This window comes from Gavialis gangeticus, unplaced genomic scaffold (genome assembly GCF_001723915.1).
Source record: "Gavialis gangeticus isolate Ggan-Ray unplaced genomic scaffold, GavGan_comp1, whole genome shotgun sequence".
NCBI lineage: Eukaryota > Metazoa > Chordata > Crocodylia > Gavialidae > Gavialis > Gavialis gangeticus.
The window spans coordinates 3,912,658-3,934,473 of NW_017729004.1; the positions used below are offsets into that span (position 1 = coordinate 3,912,658).

Below are 21,816 nucleotides of genomic sequence, written 5' to 3' on the forward strand. Positions count from 1 at the left end.
GGTAGCTTGGTCACTATGGGGTATCGCATGAACCAACAGATCTGCCTCTACCTTCACCAAAGGGAGTACAGGATGATGTTCATCTCTGTACCCACAGGGCTTTTGCACTACTTAAACCCTATTTAACATTCCAAGGTAGGAGCAGTCTTCAGGGACAGTGGTACAGCGATCATCTGTGTAAATGGTTGAATTGCACCCTGATCACTTCATTACTTTTGAAAGCAACTTGAGAGGATGAATGACTGCCTCCAATAAACAGATGGATCAGAGGTGCCTTCTAGAAACGTAAAATAGAATAGTAACGAAGTAATTCATTCTAGATAGAAAATAATCCCTTTTGACTAGACATGACAGGTTTGCCAGATCTAGTTTTATACCTAGGTGATATTTCACTGCTCTTATGCTCATAGACTATCACTATTTGTATAGCTGGACTTTTCTTCTATAAAGAATTAGCAGGTGCGCTTTAGTAGACCCTGTTGTTTTCAGTAATTAACACATTAAACATGTGTTTTGATCATCCTATTAGAATTATACACCCTGAAGTACCAGAAACATTGCTATTTACTTGCCAGAAGCTGTGTTGTACTCTAATCACTTTGTTACCTAGCTCTTACCTAGCAGTATTCCCCAGTAGATCCCAAAGCAATTTACAGAGGTCAGCGTCTTTATCCCCGTTTCTCGGACAGAAAACCAGGCACACCAATGAGAAATGACAGCTGAAAGAAAGTATCTGTTTTAATTCTGGTTTTTGAAAAATAATCATGTGATGAAAGTGTCCATACTTGATCTCAGCTCAAGAGTGAGCATCTTGAGAAGTTGAGCAGATTTTGATCTATTAATTTTATCTTTCCTGGGTTGAAAGGAAGCCCCTGTGTTGGCTTTGCTGCAAGTATATTTATACTGCACATGTATAAAATCCAGGAGGATTTCAGTGAAACCTTACTAGAGGGCTAGTTCTTTAATCAGGGATACTCTCAGGCCCATCTTAAAACTGTTATTACCGGGGATTATTACCAGGCTTTCTCTGATTTAAAAAAAAAACTCCTCAATTTTTGGTTTAAAAAAGTACCCTGAAATCCACATTTTTCCATGATTTTAAAATGAAACACTGCTATATTGGTATCTGTATATTAGTGGTGTTTCATTTAATCATGGAAAACTGCATTTGGGGTGACCTTTTTTTAAACCAAAAATTGAATATTTTTTTTAATCAGAGAAAACCAGGATCCCTGGACTAATTACCAGTTCTTGCTGATTTAGAATAAATCTCTTTGGGCTATGCAGAGTATGTGAGAAATTTTTATAAGTGGTTATATTTAACTATTGCAGTGAGGCTCAACCTTTTTAGACTCCAGGCACACCTCAGAAAATGCCACCTCTTAGTTTTCACTTGTTTTTTGACTACAAAAAATACTGGAGCAATTCTTCCATTGCAGAGAACTCAGAAAGATCACAGCAGGAGAGAATATTTTTACCACTACGCATTCCTGTTTTAAATCTCTGGTTTATCTTGTGAATCATGTTTGCATACTTTACAGTGCTAATGGTGTACAGCATCCCTGTAACACCCTTGACAGGATCTTAGGGCACCCCAGGGTGCTGCAACACCCTGATGAGAATCACCAAATTATTGGAACAATTATCTGGGGTCTACTGAAGTCTGCCTGACTTGAAATCCGAACCCAGGTTGGGTGGTGGGTTTTAGTTTCTTCGTTTGTTTTGGTGATAAAAACTCTAAATTAAGCAACTGTCGTGGGGTCGATGGAACAAAAAAATCGTTGCAGTTTCCAGACCTACCTTATGCAGCGAGTCAGACAAGAAGATTATAAGGACCTTTCTGACTTTAAGATGTGTGAAATGTGGACTCTAAGAGCGAAGATGCTATTTAAAGGACTATGGACTAGTCTGTTGGCAGTGGTCATTTTATGCTGCTCTTTATTCTGGAGTATTGGTGGCTGTGAAAGTTTTGTACTACGGGGGCACCCTATTAAAGCAGTAAAGAGATCAATTATGTTAATTTGCTTTCCTTTTGTTAAGAAACAGAAGTTCATTATAAAATATCACACAGCAGGGCCTGTAAACACTCAAAACTCAGACTGATCTCACCTTGCCCATGTGTGACACATTTTTGGATGATGGCAGAACCCAGATATTTTATGAAGTTAGGTTTTTTTGCCCTCTGTGCAAATGGAGGTTTGTGAACCAACATGGGCTAGATCTAGAATTTCAAAAAGGGGAGGTGCAGATGGTGAGGCACATCATCACCAGGGATGCTGGTTTTGTCTGATTTCAAAAAAAAAAAAAAATCCACAATTTTCAATTTAAAAGAAGTAACCCCAAATCCACATTTTTCCACGATTAAAACGAAACGCCACTAATATATAGATGTAGATTTAGTGGCATTTCATGTTAATCGTGGAACAATGTGGATTTTGGGTTATTCTTTTAAAACCGAAAATTGGGGATTTTTAGAAATCAGACAAAACCAAGATCCCTCATCATCACGTATAAAACAACAGCTTATCTTTCTGGGGTCATCTGACCCCAGCTGACTCCTGCCCTTTGGGCAGGGGGCTAGACCCAGTGAATCTCGCAAAGTCCCTTCCAGCCTTAATGTCTATGAAATCTATGAAACACACATTTTTCTGCAATTAAACATAAATTAGGCACTTGACTAATATGCTTGGGCCTTGGACTGTATTATTCTGTTTCATACTGAAGCGAAAACAAATCCAAATTCCTTAGAACATGTTAAAAATGATCTGCAGGGCTGTGAAATAGGAGCTTTGTTGCCAGGAGGAGCTAACACGGCAGAATTGCAGAGCAAAGGATAACTTGATTGGTGGAACATCAAGACCTTTAAAAAGAAGAGAGGGTCGTTAATGAAGAGTGGGGAAGGGAATAGGTAGATTAGATATAAGTAGCTATTAAGTCATTAGATTCCCTCAGCACTGCCTAATTAGAAATGCTGCTGCCACCCAATTTGGGTGGAGTAGCAATCAAGGGAAGGTGCAAGTGCACCAGTGACTCCCCCACCCCCAGATCCACTGCTGTGAACCAGCTTGGGGCAGCTATTGGAGCCAGCCAGGGTGCTCAGCTGTGTGAATTAACAAGCACACCCTTTAAAACAGAAGCCACATTAAACAGTTGAGCAGCTCATCCTGCATTTGGGAACCGGCCATGAATTGCGTGGTTTGCCAAAGACCCAAGTGTGTATAATGTGGATTTTGCTGCATTGTTTTGTTATATCTACAGCATAATAACCAATATACCAAATGCTGCTCTCGTGCCTGAGCATAGAGGTTTCGGGGCAAAGCTAAGTCTGGCATCCGAGCAAGGGATTGCAGAGACCAGCAAGTTTATCCATTTGTTCCTGTACTACAAGGTGCTTTAGGTACAAGATTAGGTCCCAGCTCTAGGGAAAATCCCCAGCCCTGATCCTGCAGTTTGCACTACCAGTGAGCTCTCAAGAAGCCAAGAAGAGTTGCTCCAACCCTACAGTAGATTTAGTACTGCATATTGTGATCATAAATCAGACTTGCGGCACCCCAGCCTTGATCTGGGGAGGTTGAGTGCACTTGCAGGCTCAGTTCTTCTCTGCCTGGAACATCATAGGTTCTAAAGCACCAGTTGTGTGAAACTTTTGACTTCTCTTGCTTCTTTTGACTTCTACTGCATCTCTCAATGCATTTTTTGTTTGAGATGTTTTACTGTACCTCCATCGTCAGCCTGAAGCTCCTGGTCCATTGCTTTATCTTCCATGCTACGTATGCCAATACACTATGGTTGTTTTGTAATTGGGTGCAGGTTCTTGCAACAATTTATTGAACTACCATTTTTTATTCATAAATTCAGTGATTCCCCACCCCCCAGTCTCTCTCACTTTCTAATATGTTCTATTTTTTTATCTTTTAAAGTAGCTTGATTTTATTTTTGTTTGTTTGTTTGTTTTTTACCCCCTGGGCAGGGTTTGAATCTTGAGTAGAAGTCTGATGGCTAGTGAACAAAGAATATTCAGTGAATATTCCTCTTTTAAACTGGGTCTGCTGCCAAACTAATCAGGGTCTCGAATTCTCAACAGCGTTTCTACTTGTGCAAGTGCCTGTTTTAAAACATCTGTACCAGGATAGCCCCAGCACAGTGTATCGTTTCATTGGGTGGCACCTCTGCCAGAGGACAGAAAAAGCAACAAACACGTTAATTCAAAATCATCCCCCACAAATTCCACTAAACTAGTAAAGCTTATAAAGTGAGTTGTTGTTTCAAGACATCTTTTGAAATTTTTCAGTAGTAAATTCGACCCATTGTGCATTTATTATATATGTGAAGGTGTTGCATGTCTTTGTTGCAACATTTTTCATTTGGGATGAGTTTGTATTGAGCAGAGGGGACTGGACTACATGACCTTATGAAGTCCCTTCTAGCCCTACTTTCCTATGATCTTATATTTTGACCTGTTCTCCCAAATGGGGGAGGACTTGGAGATCTCTTCCCTTCATTGGTAGAGTCTATCATAGGCAGTGGAGGGGAGACTGGTCTTGTACCCTTCTCCTCTCCTCCTTTTATGTTTAAAAGGCAGTGGCTAATGGTGAGGGAATAGCCCATTTAGAAAAGGATGTCAAAAAAAGAACAAATCTCATTGAGGGAGAATGCACGAGGAGCATCTTCTCCTGTTTCCACCCACTGATTCTCAAACTTTGAGCAAAACTCAGCCCTTTTGCTCATGGATAACAAACTCAAACACCCGTAGTCCAAAGTAGGAGGCTTGTTTCCCTGGTTCGGTTCCCAGCTCTGACATGGACCTGTCTTGGGCAGCTTCTCTTTTGAATTTTCCGCTTTCTAAATTGAATAAAAAGGAATTGAAGATAAAGGACATTGTTGGCATGAGAATAAATGGGTTTAAAGTAGCTGTGAATACATTTAAGATCGGAAATTTCTTTTGCTCATATCAGTGAGGTTCTGAAACAGCCTTCCAAAAGGGGCAGGACGGGCTACTTTCCAGATGAAGTTTGTGAACTGGATTACATGATACAATTGCTTTTGCCAGAGGATTGGATTTGGAGTGTGATAGGCAGGGATCCTGGTTTTCTGTAATTAAAAAAAATCCCTAATTTTTCAGCTTTAAAAAAGTAACCCAAAATCCACCTTTTTCCATGATTAAAATGAAACACCACTAATATAGATACAATGGCATTTCATTTTAATAATGGAAACATGGATTTTGGGGTTATTTTTTTTTTAAAACAAAAATTGGGGATTTTTTTTTTTTTTTTTTAATAGAAGAAAACTAGGATCCCTGGTGATAGGTCTGTGTAATTCTGTTTCGCTTAAGGGATGTCAAAGCTTTTAGCTATTTTTTTTTATAGTGTTTAGAGATCTTTTGATGTTTAATGCTGTACCATTCAAAGTGTTTTTGGCTTTTTTTAAATGCTTATAAGAATAAAATCTGTTTTCCAGTGTTTTTCCCCTTAATCAAAACAGTTAATTTGCTTTGGATTAGGAGGATGGTGTGGACTGTCCACTGACTTGCTTTCTTTTTACATTATGTTTTTCATCACTAGATTGTTGACTGAACTCGAATCTCCTTCTTGGTGGCCGTTTAGCAGCAAACTCTGGAAATCGCCACTGGAAACGAAGCCAAAGGAAACTGCCACAATTTCCACCTCGAAGAAGCAAGAGGAAGTTCTTCTCAGGATCCCAGTTATCATCACCCACAGAACAGACGCTAGCGTCAAGCCAGGAAAACTCACGCTCCTGGTTTCTGGCTTGGAAATCAGTGACAGCAATTCTCAGGTCATTCACCGGTTTGAATTGAAAGACGTGGATGATATCAAAGTGCATACACCGTATGAGATCAGTGTTCGTCAGAGGTTTATTGGCAAGCCAGACATCTCTTACCAGCTGCTGTCAGCAAAGATGCCAAATGCCATCCCGATCTTGGAAATGCAGTTTAGCAAGAAGATCCAGTTTCTGGAGGATGCGTTGGGATTTGTCTCCACGAGGAAGTCTCCCCAGGTGGATTTGGGCAGTTCCATTTGGCAAGCAGGTAAATGAGAAACAAAGCGATCTGCCAGGAAGTCGGTTTGTCGACAAGCAACATTCTTTAATTGTTGACAAAACTTAGAGGAACTCTATGCACGCTTTACAGTGCCAGTCTCTTCCCACTTTTGGCATAGTCTAACAGAGATGAGATCAAGCCAACGATAACAAAGAAAGCTTTGATAGGAAGAGATCATCTGCCAGCTTCGAGGGGAACTGGCACTTGAGTACGAGGGCAAGGGGTGGGGTGTGGAGATGGAGATGATATGGGCAAACTTGCACTGAATATGCTTAGATTTTGATTTCAACCCGGGTTTGATTTGTTTTTCTGTTCTCAGGCCTATGTTTTCAGAAGTCATTAGCAGGGATCCTGGTTTTCTCTGATTGAAAATATCCCAATTTTTTAATTAAAATGTAACCCAAAATCCACATTTTTCTGTGATCAACATGAAATGCCAATAATATCTCTCTCTGTCTGTCTCTTTGTCTGTCTGTCTCTCTGTCTCTTTATATAGTGGTGTTTCATTTTGATCACGGAAAAAAATAAAGGAAGTAACCTGTTAAAAAAAAAAAAAAGTAACTGAACCCAAAATCCACATTTATCCATGATCACCACTATATCAAAATCCACATTTTTCCATGATCACCACTGTATATGTGTATATGTATGTGTACGTACACACACACACACACACACACACGCACACACTCTCTCGTGGTGTTCATGGAAAAATGTGGATTTTGGGTTACTTTTTTTTAATGCGAAAAGTGGGGATTTTTTTTAAATTGGAGAAAACCAGGCTCCCATGTCACTTGCAGTTATGGGCTGTTTGAATTTGGGTGCCTTATTGGAGACATCCTAGAAGGGAAGGGGTTTTTCACAAACAGATAAACGTTTTGTCAGGGTGGACAGTCAGAAATTGAGTTGTGCAAACTCGCTGCTGGCAGCGTTGAAAAACGACGAGCTGGGATGTGAACTTCTTTCAGTTTCTGGTCTCCATTTTTAGTTGCTTTTTGTTTCGAGTCCATTGCCTTCGTGCCTTGCTTTTGACTAGGGTTGTTTTCCATCCATGCCTCACCAGCATGTATCCTAGCCTTTTTTCCTTTTGGATGGCAATTACAGCAAGTAGCTGTACACTGAACCTGTCATTCATTTAATTACAGCCTGTTTAAAACTGCTGACTTCCAGCTCAGCGGGACTTAAAACAAGCAAGGTGTTAAACACCAACTTCAATAAACTTGACCTCAATAATAACAGACCGTGTAGCAGCAGAGCTCCCTTCGTTCTGCTTCCTGTAACACGGAGCTCATTTTAAAAGCCATAATCTTTTGTGCACTAAAATGTACCAGTAACAGTAACCAGATGAATTCAGTCTAACTACTAAGACAAATGCTGAAAAACTTTTCCACAACAGCCAGAATACAGTTAGCCATTTGCACTTCCTCCTCTTCATATTTCTGCTAGCACCAGCTTCTTTAACCTGGGTGGGAGAAAAATGGGGTTAATCCTGATTCCCTTTCAAACATAAATGGCCCTTGGGTAACATGATGGGGGGATAAGGATTAGTATCCTAAAATAGTAGGTAAGACTCAGTTAGGTCCAGAGGGTTTGAAGTGTATAATTAATCAAGGAACAAACCTGTTAAATGGATACGTTCCCAGCATATTAAGCATTGAACTGCAACAGAAAGCCGACAGAAAGCTTGCTGTGCACCAGACTAAAATTGGATTCCAGCAGGGAGCAAAATGTTCCCTTGCTGACCAGTCATCAAAGACTGAGGCTTGGAAAAGCTTGTTCATTTTTAAGGAAGTAACTCTTGGACACCTGGCACCAAAATGTCAGCACAACAGCTTGGAGGGAAAACAACCTGCTGATTTCTCAGCACTAAGTTACGCAGGCAAATTGGTGTTCAGTTCCTGGTGGACTTAATGCTGGTTACATAAAATAATTAGGTGTGCAGCCTTACTTGCCTCATTTCCCACCACTCTGTTCTGTTTGCATCTGAGTCAGTAAGTTTGAAGAAGTTGTTCTCCTCCCCCCTCCCCACCTGTGTTTTCACTGTTTAAGTTGGAAACGCCAGCGAGAGCAACTGAAGGTTGTGGAAATCTTGACTTCTACAGTGCCACCAAAACTTCTCCCTTGTTTGTTCAGTCCACATCCTTTGCCACTAATACTTCTTGCCACGAGATGGCAGTCACTGACTGCGTTTCAATCTGTCATTTTTTTTCTCGTGTTTCTTCCTGTGATGGAAAAAAATACTGACTTTTTTTTCTAAAGGGGGGGGGGAAGGGGCGTCAGCTTTTAATTCCTAGACTAGATGGATTTTCTGTAGAGATACCATCACATTTATCAACTTCTTTGACAGCAGATGCTACCCCATAACATGCTATGGTTTTGAGTATTCAGGACTGTGCAGATTTTTGGTACAAAACAATGCCATTTTCATACTATTCATTCCATCTAGGAAGAGCACACACCAACTGCAGAGACTTCTTCAGCCTGACGAAGGGTTTTGAAACCGGAAATCTTGCTAATTTTTGTTTTCCAACTATTTAAGTTGGTGTAGTAAAAGATATTGGTTTACCCAAAGAACCTTGTCTGCCTGTAGCCGTGTTGGTCTAAAGACACAACCTACACCCTGCTATTTTAATACCCACCCAAAACCAACCATTGACGTGGTCCTAAAGCAAGTTTTCATCCCATACACACTGTAGCTTTCTTGAACCAGTTTTCAGATTGCGTTGGATCTTCTCATGAAGCCTTATTCTGTTGGCCAAAGCCGTAACTCGTGTTTAACCACCTACTGTTACCTGCTTCTTCTTCCTTAATGAGATTTCTACTCTGCTGGACTAGACTTTGAGGCTTATCCAGTCCTGTCTTCAGTGAAGTCCAGCGATAGCTACTTCAGAAGAATATGTGAGATGTCCTGTAGTGTGTTTTTTGGGGTAGCTCGTTCCTAGAGGAAGTGTCCTCCTAACCCCCACTACTTAGAAGTTTCCTTATGCTTTAAAGCCATGAGGGTTTTACCCCTTCGAAAGCTCTTCACTCTTGTATCTGGGGTATGTTTGCTTTTCATAGAAATGTTCCAAACCTTCTGAGGCCTCTTAACCTCAGTGAAATCTTATGGCAGTGAGCTGCACCATCAAGTTGTGAACTATATAAAGAAAAACGTATTTCCATTGATCAGTTTTGAATCGTGCTGTCTTTCCATTTAATTGGATCTCCTTTTTATTACAAAGGCAGATGGGAATGCATCCTCTGTCCAGTTTGCTGCCCTGTCTCCTTACTCTTTGTCTCTCTCTGCAGATAAACAGAGCGGAATACATAGCTTTCCTGTCTTGAAATGCATTTATTCATTTTAAGCAGCAGTCGAGCGATTATAAACACAAAGAGACTTGTCTAGCCATTTGCTGCAATAGGCAGAGGGGTTTTGTCCACCCCCCCCGCCCTCCATGTTTCTTTAAGCATGATAAGTGTAGTAATTTTACTGCAAACAGTATTTAAAAAAACAATACTTGATACCTCTTGGATCAGAATTCAAGAGGGGAGCTTGGATAGTGCAAGCAGTCCCACCGTGAATGAGTTGCTTGTCTGTGTCTCAGTCCAGAAACTAACAGACTGATAACCAAATAATTCCGAGGGATTATGAGTTTGCAGTAATTACTTGCAAGGGATTTAGATTTTTGTACTTTTAGTTTAGCTTTTGTCTCCTTTTTCATTAAGGAGTAATGCTATCCAAAGTAGTAGCGTATGTGCTGTCAGGCGGCCAGCCAGCTTGGCACCAGTTCCTTGGGCCCGGAGCGAGCTCCAGCTTCCGACTGGCTGACTTTCTGTCCTGATGTCTCTAGCAGCTGTTGTCATTGTGCCACGCTAGGTCAGGCCATGCGATAGCCAGCAGCGGCAGCTTCCTTCGCTCGCAGGGCCCCTTTAAAAGTGGGGACCTCTTCGGGGATGTCTGGAGTGTCTTCGTGCGCAACTATGTTCGGTGCTAAACCCCCGAGACAATCTGCATGACAAAGAATGGCCTTTAATTGTAGCACTGATCTGGGCTGAGAGGGATCAGATATTGCAATAGGAGCCAGGGCTTTAAATAAAGGACAGGTGGCACGCTGCTTGGGGAGTCAAATCCGTGCTCCTGCACTGAGTTACTGGGGGCGTGCTGTTATCGTCAGTATTGGCCTTTTGTTCCGAGGTTTAGATGACATGATTCGCAGGTGTTCTCCGGATTGACATTCTACAAACTGAACAGGCCAGCAAGTGAAGAAGAAGCATAAAGAGAACTGACACTACTTTCTTTTCCTATTAGAAACAAAAACTTTGTGTTGTTTTTGTTTTTTCTTAAAATGCCTGATGGCTCAAGTAGCTGCCTGACAACCAAGAGAAATGCCCTCTGGTCCCTTGAGATTAAGGAACCTGTCCAGGGGATGATGGTGCTCTTCTAGAATAGGAGCGTCTACACGTGCCGATTTTAAGGCACATTAGCTATTTTTAAGGCCTGTTAAGGATGTGGGTCTACACGTGTGCACCCTTAATACACCCTAAAAATGGCCATTTTAGGCTAATCCTTCCTAAATTTGATACCCGCATAAAGCAAGTATCAAATTTAGGTGCAATTAAAGTGCATTAGCGTATGTGTAGATGTGCTAATGTGCATTAATGCAGTGTGCGTCGCTGGGTACGCACTGCCTTAACGCACATTAGCATGCCTACACATGCACTAATGCGACTGAGCTATTTGTGCCTAAAATTGAATGCGCCTTAATGCGCATTAGCGTGCCACATGTAGATGCATGCCTAAATCACTTTAATGCACCTTAAGCAAAGGCACATTAAGTTTAGGCACGCATAAATACATGTGTAGACACGCCCAATGACCCTGCGAAGTAGGGACTAGTGTTATGTAGACAAGGATTCTCTTTTCTTTCTTTTTTTTTTTTTTGGAGGCAGGGCAGGTTTGTGAACGTGGCAGTTCTCCTTTAACTTTCATTTGCCTCTCGAGGACAATACCGCGGCTCTCTTGGTAGGGTCACCCGTATTTTCCACTTGCTACAAGCAGATGGCAGTGTATGACTGTGTGAATTTCTCTTTTCAGCCACTGGGCTTATTGAAAGCGTGGCGCAACCCGGACCTTCATCAGGAGAAGAAGGTGGCAGCAGCAGGCAGGTTCAAATCCAAAAGCAAGACCAAGTCTCGGAGTCAGAGACGCAAGAAATGAGACAGGTACCTTCAAGCTGAGCTTTGGCTGAAACAGCATGTAATAAAGCTTGTTCTTTCTCTGCCCTCCTCGCATATTGTATGTGCTGTAAATAGGGGCCAGGTTCATCACCAGCTCTTATACACAACAGTCATCAAGTATTATAGGCCAGGTCTTCTATCGAGACTCAAGCTAGCTCCTCTCGGTCTCTAAGGCCTGCAGCACACATTACCCTTAAGATGTGATTAATCAGTTAACCATGTCTTAAGTTGTGACCTAGCCACATGTTCAGTCAATTAAGTGATAAAGGAAGGAATGAACAACAGTTATTCCAAAACAATGTGGAATAACTTTGTGGCTTGCTCCTAGCATGCTTTTAATCAAATGTGTGTCCAGGAGCCGCCGCAGCTGGGAAACCTATCAGCATGCTCCTCAGTCCAGGGGGAGCCTGCAGTCATCATCCTGGGCTCCCTCTACACAGGCAGTAAGGCCCGATGAGATCAATTATGCTTCCTGCCATGCCACATATCTTTGACATGGGATAGGCATATTAATGAACAGGCAAGCAGATTAAAAAGAAGCCATGATTGTCAGAGCAAAAACATTAACCCCTATCTGGGGTGGGACACAGTGAAACCTCTCAAGTTTGCACCATCTTCATTTTACACTGAAAATGGAAGGCTTACTTTTAAATGGTTTTGCAAGTAACATCATCTGTAGCAGTGCCTCGCCTCCAGCTTAGACCTCTTTTAAAGAAACATTATATATAACATTTTATATAGTGTAGTAGCGTCTCTGGGCATCACTGTGCTAGGTGCCCCATGAGCATGTAATAGAAGACTGCCCCTACCCCAACCCCTAATATTATCTGTAAGGTTCAACACAGAGTTTGTTAGCACCACACATGCATACACCCTGATGATTCTTAAAGCCTTGTAGAGCAAGGCAGATACTAATGGTACATGTGATATCAAAAGCACAAGCAAACTGGCAAAGCTGGAGACTTAAGTGTTTTATTTTATTTGCGGAGAACCTATAACTTAAATGCAACCTTTTTAGACCAACATAAGTTTCATTTTTTTTCTTCCTCTTTAACATGGAGATTATATTAGGAGCTGTTCCTGTCATTCTCCAGTTCCTGTCTCTCTGCAATTTAGTGATAGCATCGTGTGAAATTGCTACTCACTCTGCTTCTGCTTGTTTGGTCTGCAGTTGTTCGTTGTTAATCCCAGACCAAAAAAAAAACCCCAAATGCCCCAAAACAAAACCCTTTAGTTAACACATCAGTTCCTTATGAATGGGTAAGAATGAAAACCTTGGGTGAATATGATGCTTATTAAAATCGTTATTACAAATTCAGTAAGGTCTGGCCTAAAGTTAACCATACTGAAACCCCAAGATTTTGAACATCTCTCAGCAGGAAAGCAGGCTAAAGATGTATTTAAATAAAAGAAAAATCTAATTTCCCATCTGGTATTTAGCAACTTTTACCTGGTTGCCAACAGCAGTGTTCTGAGATTTCTAATCCAGCCAGCAAATGTTTTGCAACATGAGCGCTGATTTTGAGGGATTTTCATTTTGGGGAGGTCAAGCTAAGAGGCTTTGCAAGGGACGTTGTTGGTTTTTTTTTTTTTTTTTTTCTCTCCCAGAAAAAAGCTGAATACCCATTTCTGTAAATCAGGTACCTTTCAGATCTCTTGACATGATAATAAATGAGCTCCCCAGAATGACTCTGGGAGAATAGCTGCACCCCACTCTTTCTCTCCCCTAGAATCGGTTCCCAAGTATGCCATTTTTTTTGTTCAAAATACGTGACACATTGAATTTTACAAGGATCTTGCAACTGAAGGTGGTTTGGCGTTTCTAGGACCTTCTGCTTTTGACAGAGGATAAGGGAACGAAAGAGTGCAAATTATGGAAAAAACAGAAATTGAAATGAAATTGGCCTGTTTTGAGGGAGACCGCTTTTGTGCTTGTTCCTCATCCTCATTGGTGCGGTTATAGTCTATCTGCAATTCAGCCTAGCACACATCTGGGTTAATTTTTTTTCTCTCTCAAACCATTGGTCCTGTAACTATGTTGTTAGGCTTTGCACCTCTACCTGAAAAAACTGTGTGTGCAGCGCCTTTCAAAAAGAGCCACTTAGGAATCTTTTCCTCCAGGTCCAGTTTAGGAAGAATAGATAGTCATTGTCGATGTTAGGATGTTTCTGTCCACCAGTTTTCTTTATTCCAGAGCTCTAGAGCAGAGTTGAATAGCATGGAAACCCATGCTAGCCAACTCCTTTTCCCCACTGGGAAGGCCGTGTTGTGGGTGGGATAGATTAGAAAGGAAGGAAGTATGTGGAGAGGGAGGAAGGGAACACAGGAATGATTCAAGGGGCAGATGCCTACTAACAAAAGCAGATATGAAAGGTATTGCGGGGAGGGGAGGGCATTTTCATTGGGGTCCATAAGCAGCAACCTCATAGCAAATTCTTCCCAGCCCTTTGTAGGACACTTCTCGAGAATGCAGCAAATGGACTTGTTACGAAGGTATCTGGCAGACTTCTTCATGAGCCAGGAATCTGTTATTTTTGCCCTATAAGCATGTTTTATTGCTGGGAAGCGACATTGCTCCATAACTCAAGTGCAGAACTGGGAATCAGGACTCATATTCTGCTTGTGGTTTTGACACACTCTAGATTACCTGGACCAATACACTTCACCTTTGTCCATTTTTCTTCCTCTGCAAAATGGATGACTGACTGCCTTTGTGGAGCACGTGAAGGAAAACAATGATAAATATTAATGTGTTTTCAATTGAGATTGTAATGACGGCGTTCACCTCTTTGAAAATTAGTTTATAGTATTTAGGGTCCAGATGTTATTTCTTAGTGATCGTATTTTCATAGCTTCAACCCGTGAGAATAGATTTTCCCTTTTTATTTTTGAATTCTCTTTGCTTCTATGCTAGGGACATCAGAGGCCTCTGCAGAGCTTTTACTGGAGTGGCCGAAACCAGTGGGGCATTTTAGGCTAGGAGCGACAAGGGGGATCTTTGGCAAAGCAAGAAAGCATTTAAACAATGGGATAGGCCTGAGAAACAACTCTCTTGCACTCTCAATTCTTGCTCGCAGTCGTAGACATAGATGTTTTGCAACCCAATGAGCTGAGTGGTATTAAATGTCTTTCATTAGAGCTGGAAGGCTGGAACAGTCTGGAATTGTGATTGGGTGCCTAAGCGAAAAGCCTTGCCAGGACTTCACCAAGGGACCTTCATGTTAAAAACACAGTGTTTTGCGGCTATGTGGGCAGGTTTCCATTAACTGTGCTATAGATCTGCAGAAAGAAGCCTACTGAGTTCCTGTGGTCTGTGGCTGAGCCTCTGTCTACCGGCAAACCATGGCTAACATAATGTCACTGGGTGTGGGAGGGGATATGATAATATTAGCTTAAGGACTGTGGTTCGGGAGTGGGAGTGGGATTTTGTTCACTAGCCTTGGTTTGGCAAAGCACATCCAATGCTTTCTAATTTCCGTTCTGTTAAACTTTTCCTGCCAAAGAGCTATTACTCTTCTGTTTACTACATCTGCAGATTGCATATACCATAAAACAGAAGATACTTTCTAAAGACCTTCATTTCCAGAAGGTTTGTGCAGACCATGGTTTTCTATGCATGTCCTTCTTCAGTCCCTCTTTGGTGGGTTCCATCTTAACCTTCATTTGGGTGCTACCTGTATGTCTCCTTGGGAGTCAGTGTACCTTTGTCTTGCCTTTGTTTTCCATCTTGGGAAAGCCCAACCATGATAAGGCCAAAGGAACAGCAGTTAGCAGTAGGCCCACTCCTCTGAAGTGCAAACATGGCTTTTTTTTATTTCTTCTTTTTGCAATTTGAGCATTCCCTCACTTTTAATGAGACAAACAACCCATGCAGGAAATCCTGAGGATCTATTTGGGCTCTTTCAGTTATTCCAGTGGAGACGAAATACCTGACTTTTCAAAGGTACCGACCTCCCGCTGACTGCAGACAGTGCGACGGGTGCTTGGCACCTTCTGAACATTGGGACTTTTATCTTTCCCTCTCCTCTTCCCCAGCCAGTCTGATATAGAGAAGACAATGATAATCGGAGATTAAATAAATGAGGCAAACAGTGTCCTTTTCCTTCTGACCTAACAGCTACTGTACCAGAACGTCTCGCGTTTAATCTGATCGCTATCAAATGTTCCAGACAGCACATGCTGTGCTGTCAAAGAGGCCTACTTCAGTGGTTGCCGGTTATTTTGCATGGCCCTGGGAGGGCTTTAAGCCACAGGATGCACTCAGAGGGCTCCCTAGAGACATCAGAACAGCCTTTGCTAGTTCTCTACCAGCTGCTGTGTACTGTGCAGGTATGAATAGTACCAAATGCTGCCCATACCTATATCAGTTATTTATATGCATATGCCAAGCGTTGCAGTTCAGACCTGTGCCACATTGTCCTGAGGCAGTCACAGGGTTGGGAGGGTTCCCAACTAGCCTCCTGCCTGCTTGTGCTCAACAGCAACTGCACACCATAGTGAACGCACACCAAAAATGTATTGAAAACAAGAATACCCATGGGTTCACATCTCACAAAACATTCACTCCTCCTCCGATCTCTCAGTTCTAATCCTCAAAGGAAACTTACAAAACACCTTTCATAGACGAGCCTACGAACTTCACTTCACCTATGTACTGGATATAAAAAAGAACGGACTCAATGGAGAGATTGGATTTATGACACATTACAACCTGCCTGACACCTGATTCGCCAGGTACCTGCCAGACCTAACCTTTTACGCTCCCCCCTCCATCCCCCTTCCTCTCCTATCCTCCTTTTCTATCCTTTGTCTTCCTAATTTTCAACTATATATTTTTTCACAGACAGCCTCTTTTTTTGCCTTGGAAAACTACTACGGTAGAATTTCCCTTATTTACCTTTGGCTTTTTTTCCCCCTTGTTCCAACCCCTCCCTTCCCTTATTTACCATCTGTTTTCCTAATTTCCACCAATTTACATTCTCACTGATCCTGTCACACTTCTTTCATTCCTTGGAGTCTCAGAACAGCAGACAATTCGCATGCCTGAAGAAGGGTGATTGCACCCAAAAGCTTGCAAAGAACATTTTTTCCAACTACTCGGTCCAATAAAAGATATTGTATCTACCCACAGAACCTTGCCTGACTGTGCTTCTGCTCTTGGCTTTCAGGCTGCTTGGGGAGGCCGATGCCTGCAGCTGGCCTCCCGGAGCTTGGGTGCGGCACAAAAAGAACGACTTGCATTCAGTGGCGAAAGCTCAGAGAGATTTATTGTCTCTTTGGATAGTAGCTAGCAGGTCTGAATAGCAATCGGCAAACTGCCCAGATGATGGTAAGCGACACGTTATGTACACTGACACATTATGTGTGCTAAGTCGCTACGAAAGGGCGAGACCCTGTATTTATAGCTGAGATGCCCCTACTCTGTGCCAACTCTTATTTCTCTCTCTGCCTAGATGTCCCTTTTTATTTGTTTCTTTCTTTTACTCATTCCTTGCCAACTGCAGCTCCCCCCTTCCAAGTTTGGGCAGCTAGAGCTCACTCCCTGCTGAGTTTGGGTTTTTCTAGCTCACTCCCTTATTGAATTTGAGTATTTTCAGCTTACCCCTGCTGAGTATAGCTGACCTCTTGTTATCTAACTTTTTACTCCTCGACTTGTTCAGCTATTGTTTCTTACTTTGAATTAGTGTTTTCACTCCCTGAGTCTTTTATCAAGTCACCCAGTGGTCAGTGAAGCCTGTTACTCCCGAGGTCTTTTGTAGTGTCTTAGCTTAACTATAACTATGGCCTAGCATACCCGAAAGTCGTATGCCCCATAAATCAGCCTAAATGTACATCTCCGTGGTGTATCAAGCCATAAATGCATGCCCTCTTCCTTCTCTGGGTGTGATTTATCCATATCAAGCTTCAGATTGTAGTAGCAACTACTGCATTTAAAATTAGAAAAGCTTGCAGGGATATTGGTTGTAGCCGTGCTGGTCTAAGCGCATAGGCAGACAAAACTCTTGGGGCAGAAGTGATATTTTTTATTAGATGAACTTAATAGTTGCAAGTTTTTTGGGGGGTTTTTTTTGTTTGCAAGATTTTGGGCTTTTTCTATCTGGGAGAGTTCTTAATATCATTGATTTTTCCTTTACCTGATGAAGGGTGTCTGAGTCCGAAAGCTTGCAAAGTAAAAAATCTTGCAGGCGAATTTAACTGAGCAGGGAGCTGAGCGTCTGAGTTGTTGTGGGATATGGGGCATACATAGCTCTGTTACACAGGGCTTGTGTAGTGAATTGCTTGAGGGTTTCAGGAAATCTAGAATGAGGATTGCCTGCCTTCATCATACTCTACACCATGTTGCCTTTTGCTCAGTGTGGCTGTCAAGTGCCTTCACATAGCACCTGTTTGTCTAATATCTTACTTCTCATCAGTGTCCCACAACTGTGTTGGCATCATTTAGGCTGAAAATTTAGGTTAGAGATGGGGAAGAACTTTTTAATTATGAGGGTGGCCAAGCATCTGAACAGGCCGCCCAGAGAACTTGTCAAGAACAGATTGGACAGACACTTGGCTTGGGTGGTTTAGTAAGGGATGATCCTGCCTTGATACATGGCTCCTTTAGAAAGACATGTAGAGTGGGAGCTGGGTGCAGATCATTGACTCCAGGGTGTGAGCATTTGAAAAATGATGTTCCCCACGGTTCTCATCTCCCACAGTGCTTTTGTTTGTAGCTAGCAGGGTGAGAAAGTTTGTTTAATGCTCCATGGTGGCCACATCAGGGCTCAGTCTTCCAGGTACAGACTAAATAATAATGATGCTAGTTGTTGCATGGACATGTAATCTGTGAACTGTTCCCAGTCCAAGTAGAAGAGAGTTGCAGGGGCAGGAGGAAGTATTATACACACTTCACAGTGAAAACCATGGGCATGGATGGGTCAAGTGAAAATAAACCTTTGATCTAGTTCCCCATGATGTCCTCATAGTTAAGCTGGGGAACTGTGACCTTGATCATCATACAGTCCAATGGCTAGGCAACTGACTATGGGGTCGGACCCAAAGAGTACTAGTTGAAGGGAGCAAATCTACGTGGCGCGGGGTGACCAGTGGAGTCCCTCAGGGCTCGGTACTTGGGCCAGTACTCATTAACATCTTCATCAATGATCTGGATTCAGGAGTTGGATGTGAACTCACCAAGTTCAGGGATGATACCAAATTGTGGGGGGAGGGCAGTCACACTGCAGGACAGGCTAAGGATCCTGGCAGACTTGGACAGACTCTCAAGGTGGGCCGACGGAAACTTGATGGCCCTCAATACAGAGAAGTGCAAGGTGCTGCACCTCGGTAGGAAGAACCCCCAGCACACTTACAGGCTCGGCAGTGCTTCGCTCGCTTGTGCCACGCCTGAAAGGGACTCGGGGGTCTTGACTGACCACAAGATGAACATGAGCCACCAATGCGACGCTATGGCTGGCAAAGCAAACCAAACTCGGGCGTGCATCCACTGATGCATCTCAAGCAAAACCAGGAAAGTCATCCTCTCGCTTTACTTGGCTCTGGTGAGACCACAGCTGGAGTACTGCGTCCAGTATTGGGCCCCCCCGCTTCAGGAAGGATATGGAGAAGCTTGAGAGAGTCCAGAGGAGAGTCACGCGTGTGATCCAAGGCCAGGAGGGAAGGCCATACGAGGAAAGGCTGAGGGACTTGGGACTCTTCAGTCTGGGGAAGAGAAGGCTCAGGGGGGACTTGGTAGCAGCCTACAGTTACACAAGAGGGGTAGATACATCAGGACCTGGGAGAAGAGCACCTGTTCACCAGAGCTCCCCGAGGGATAACAAGGTCTAACGGCCATAAACTCCAGGAAGGCCAATTTAGACTGGATATAAGAAAAATATTCTTTACTGTGCATGTGTCCAGGGTCTGGAACAGACTTCCTCCAGAGGTGGAGCAAGCACCTCCTCTGGACTCCTTCAAAAAACAGGTGGATTTATTTCTTGCTGGGGTTACTTGATTGCAGCTGACTTCTTACCTATGGTGGGGTGGGGGGGCTGGATCCAATGATCTGATGAGGTCCCTTTCAGCCCCTAATGTCTATGAAATTTATGAAATCTAAGCCCAAAGTGACATGAGCAGAGTGGGAAGACGTGTCTGACTTTAAGTTGATTCTGGCGCTTGAAGTTTGAGGCTGTCTTATTGCTGCAGTGGGAAGAGCAAAAGGCTGTCTGTGAGGCCACTGCAAATTTTTTTGAGCCAGTCTGGATGCAGGTAGCTTAGAAACAGGTCGTCACACATCAGCCTGTAGTAGCATTGTACATGATGCACAGGATAAGTAGAAAAGGGGGCATCTTTGTAAATTTTCAGTTCTTGATTCACAGTCCAAACGGTGTTTTGGCCCAGAAGGCATCAGCTCTTCTGGTGTTTGGCAGAACGTGCGCATTGATGACTAGACATCTTGTTGTCATTTTGCTGAACAAAAATAGCGACCATTTTTTAAGGATTTGGCCAGACTTCAGGCTCTATTAATCTTTCCATCCAGCTTTGCGGGCTGTGTTCGATGCTGCATTTTAACCATTTCGGTCCTCCTTGTAGAAGACAAATCGCACCCTCGTGGAACTTGAATGGTTAGGATTGTTAGCAAGGAGTTAAGTGAGATGCTATCAGAGCCGCAGTATGCAGACAGAGAAAATGAATACATGAAAATGACCCACTTACCTCTCTCTCTTTTTGAGGGAGGGTGCTAGTTAAGCATATAATTTCTCATGGTTCAAGCCATACCCTAATTATCAGCTAAACTGAATGCTGCACTGCAGCAGGATGATTTTCCATTTTAATGCTTTCATATTTTAAAAGCTTTCTGTTCCCCACTGACGTTCTTCCTTGGATATTTTACATTTTAAGTGTGTTTTAATTAAGGGGAAGCATACCAAAATCAAGCTAAAAAGAGGGTTGGCATTATAGCAGACCTGTGTTTGCTTTTGTGTAGTTTTAATATAAATGAAATATTAAATGAAATGAAAATTACGTTTAATACAAATGTAGTTTTAATATAAATGATCTCTTTGAGATCTGGAAAATGTCATTCTTTCCTTTGAGTCCTCTTACATCACTTGCTTTTTAAACTGTCAATGTGATTTGAAGCCTCTGCTTGACATCCTTGCAGCGATGTTGCCTTGGGCTGTGATCTCTGTGGATCCGCCAACTGAGCTGGATCCGGCCAGGTTGGTACAAAGATCACTGACAATAAATTAGTAACAGACGTTAAATGAGAGACCTGTCACAGATTATCCTGTTGCCCATGGCTAGGACTCTCCTCTGAGATTGCTCCCTGTGAATCGGGTACAACAGCGATTCTCAACCAAGGTTGCATGGCATCGTGGGCTTCTGTGAGAGCCTTTTCATATTATGTTAATTATTAAATAACGTCATAATTTAATTAGGGGCTGCTGTGTAATATTAGAAGAGTTAGGTTTGCAAACACCAACATGATTCACAAGATAAACCCAGAGTTTTCAAAAAGAAATCACAGGATCCGAAACATTGTGATCTTTGGAAGATCTTTACAGCAGAAGAACGGCACTGTCATTTTTCTGTAGTCAAAAAAAAACAAATGAAAGCAAAGAGCTGGCATTTTCCAAAGGGGGTCTTGAGTAAAAAAAAAAAAGTCAAGAACCACTCAAATACAGCATGTTTTTGAGCTTGATTAGTCTGCCTCCATGTCTTAGCTACCTGCACGCTCTTTGATTTTTGTGAATCTAGCCCTTCATTTTGTTGTCTCTTCCTTAAAAAGTGCCCACAATGATATGACATTACTTTAGGGCAAAGCAATGTGGATTTAGGGTCAAAACTTTTTTTAAAAGTCTTTGGGGGGAAAAGTGGGGGGAAATGTAATTAGATTATTATTATTTTTTTAATTGGTAACCAAATCAAAAATGATTTGTGTAGCCCTGGTTCTGACCTCGTGTGACAGATAGTCCCAGAATTTTTTTTTTTTTTTTTTTTTTTTTTTGGAAGTGAGGAAACCTCCTGCCAATGGCTGACATAAAAGTCTAGTAACGGCATGGTCTCTCTCCACTTTCCCTGCAGTTCCCATTAAATATGGCTTTCTGTCCCAAACTGATGAGCTGGGTAGTTACATCTGGTTTCACAGCTGTTGCATTCAGCCCCAGATATGAATGAAGTGACCTAAAATATTTCATGGAGGTATTATGAGAGTTTCATAGTTCGTAGGGTCAGAAGGGACCTGAGCAGATCATCGAATCCGACCCCCTGCCATGGCAGGAAGAGTACTGGGGTCAAACGACCCCAGCAAGGTGTTCATCCAGCCTCCTCTTAAAAACCCCCAGGGTAGGAGCCAGCACCACTTCTCTTGGAAGTTGGTCCCAGATCCTAGCTGCCCTGACCATGAAGTCGCACCTCCTGATGTCTAGCCTAAATCTCCCCTCTGCCAGCTTGTGACCGTTATTCCTGGTCACTCCTGGGCGTGCTTGGGGGAACAGGGACTCCCCCAATGCCTGCTGATCCCCTCTGACTAGTTTGTAACAGGCCACTAGATCTCCCCT

The 21,816-nt window shown here is 42.6% G+C and overlaps 1 protein-coding gene across 2 annotated transcripts in view; it reads left to right on the forward strand.

The window, feature by feature from the left end:
- Positions 1-21,816, forward strand: part of SNAP47 (synaptosome associated protein 47) — a 40,362-nt gene that overhangs the window by 12,534 nt on the left and 6,012 nt on the right. For both annotated transcript variants that reach the window (XM_019508040.1, XM_019508039.1), the window contains exons 3-4: positions 5,565-6,049; positions 11,136-11,263. In XM_019508040.1, the coding sequence (XP_019363585.1) occupies positions 5,565-6,049; positions 11,136-11,263 (613 nt within the window). The remainder of the gene's footprint in view (positions 1-5,564; positions 6,050-11,135; positions 11,264-21,816) is intronic.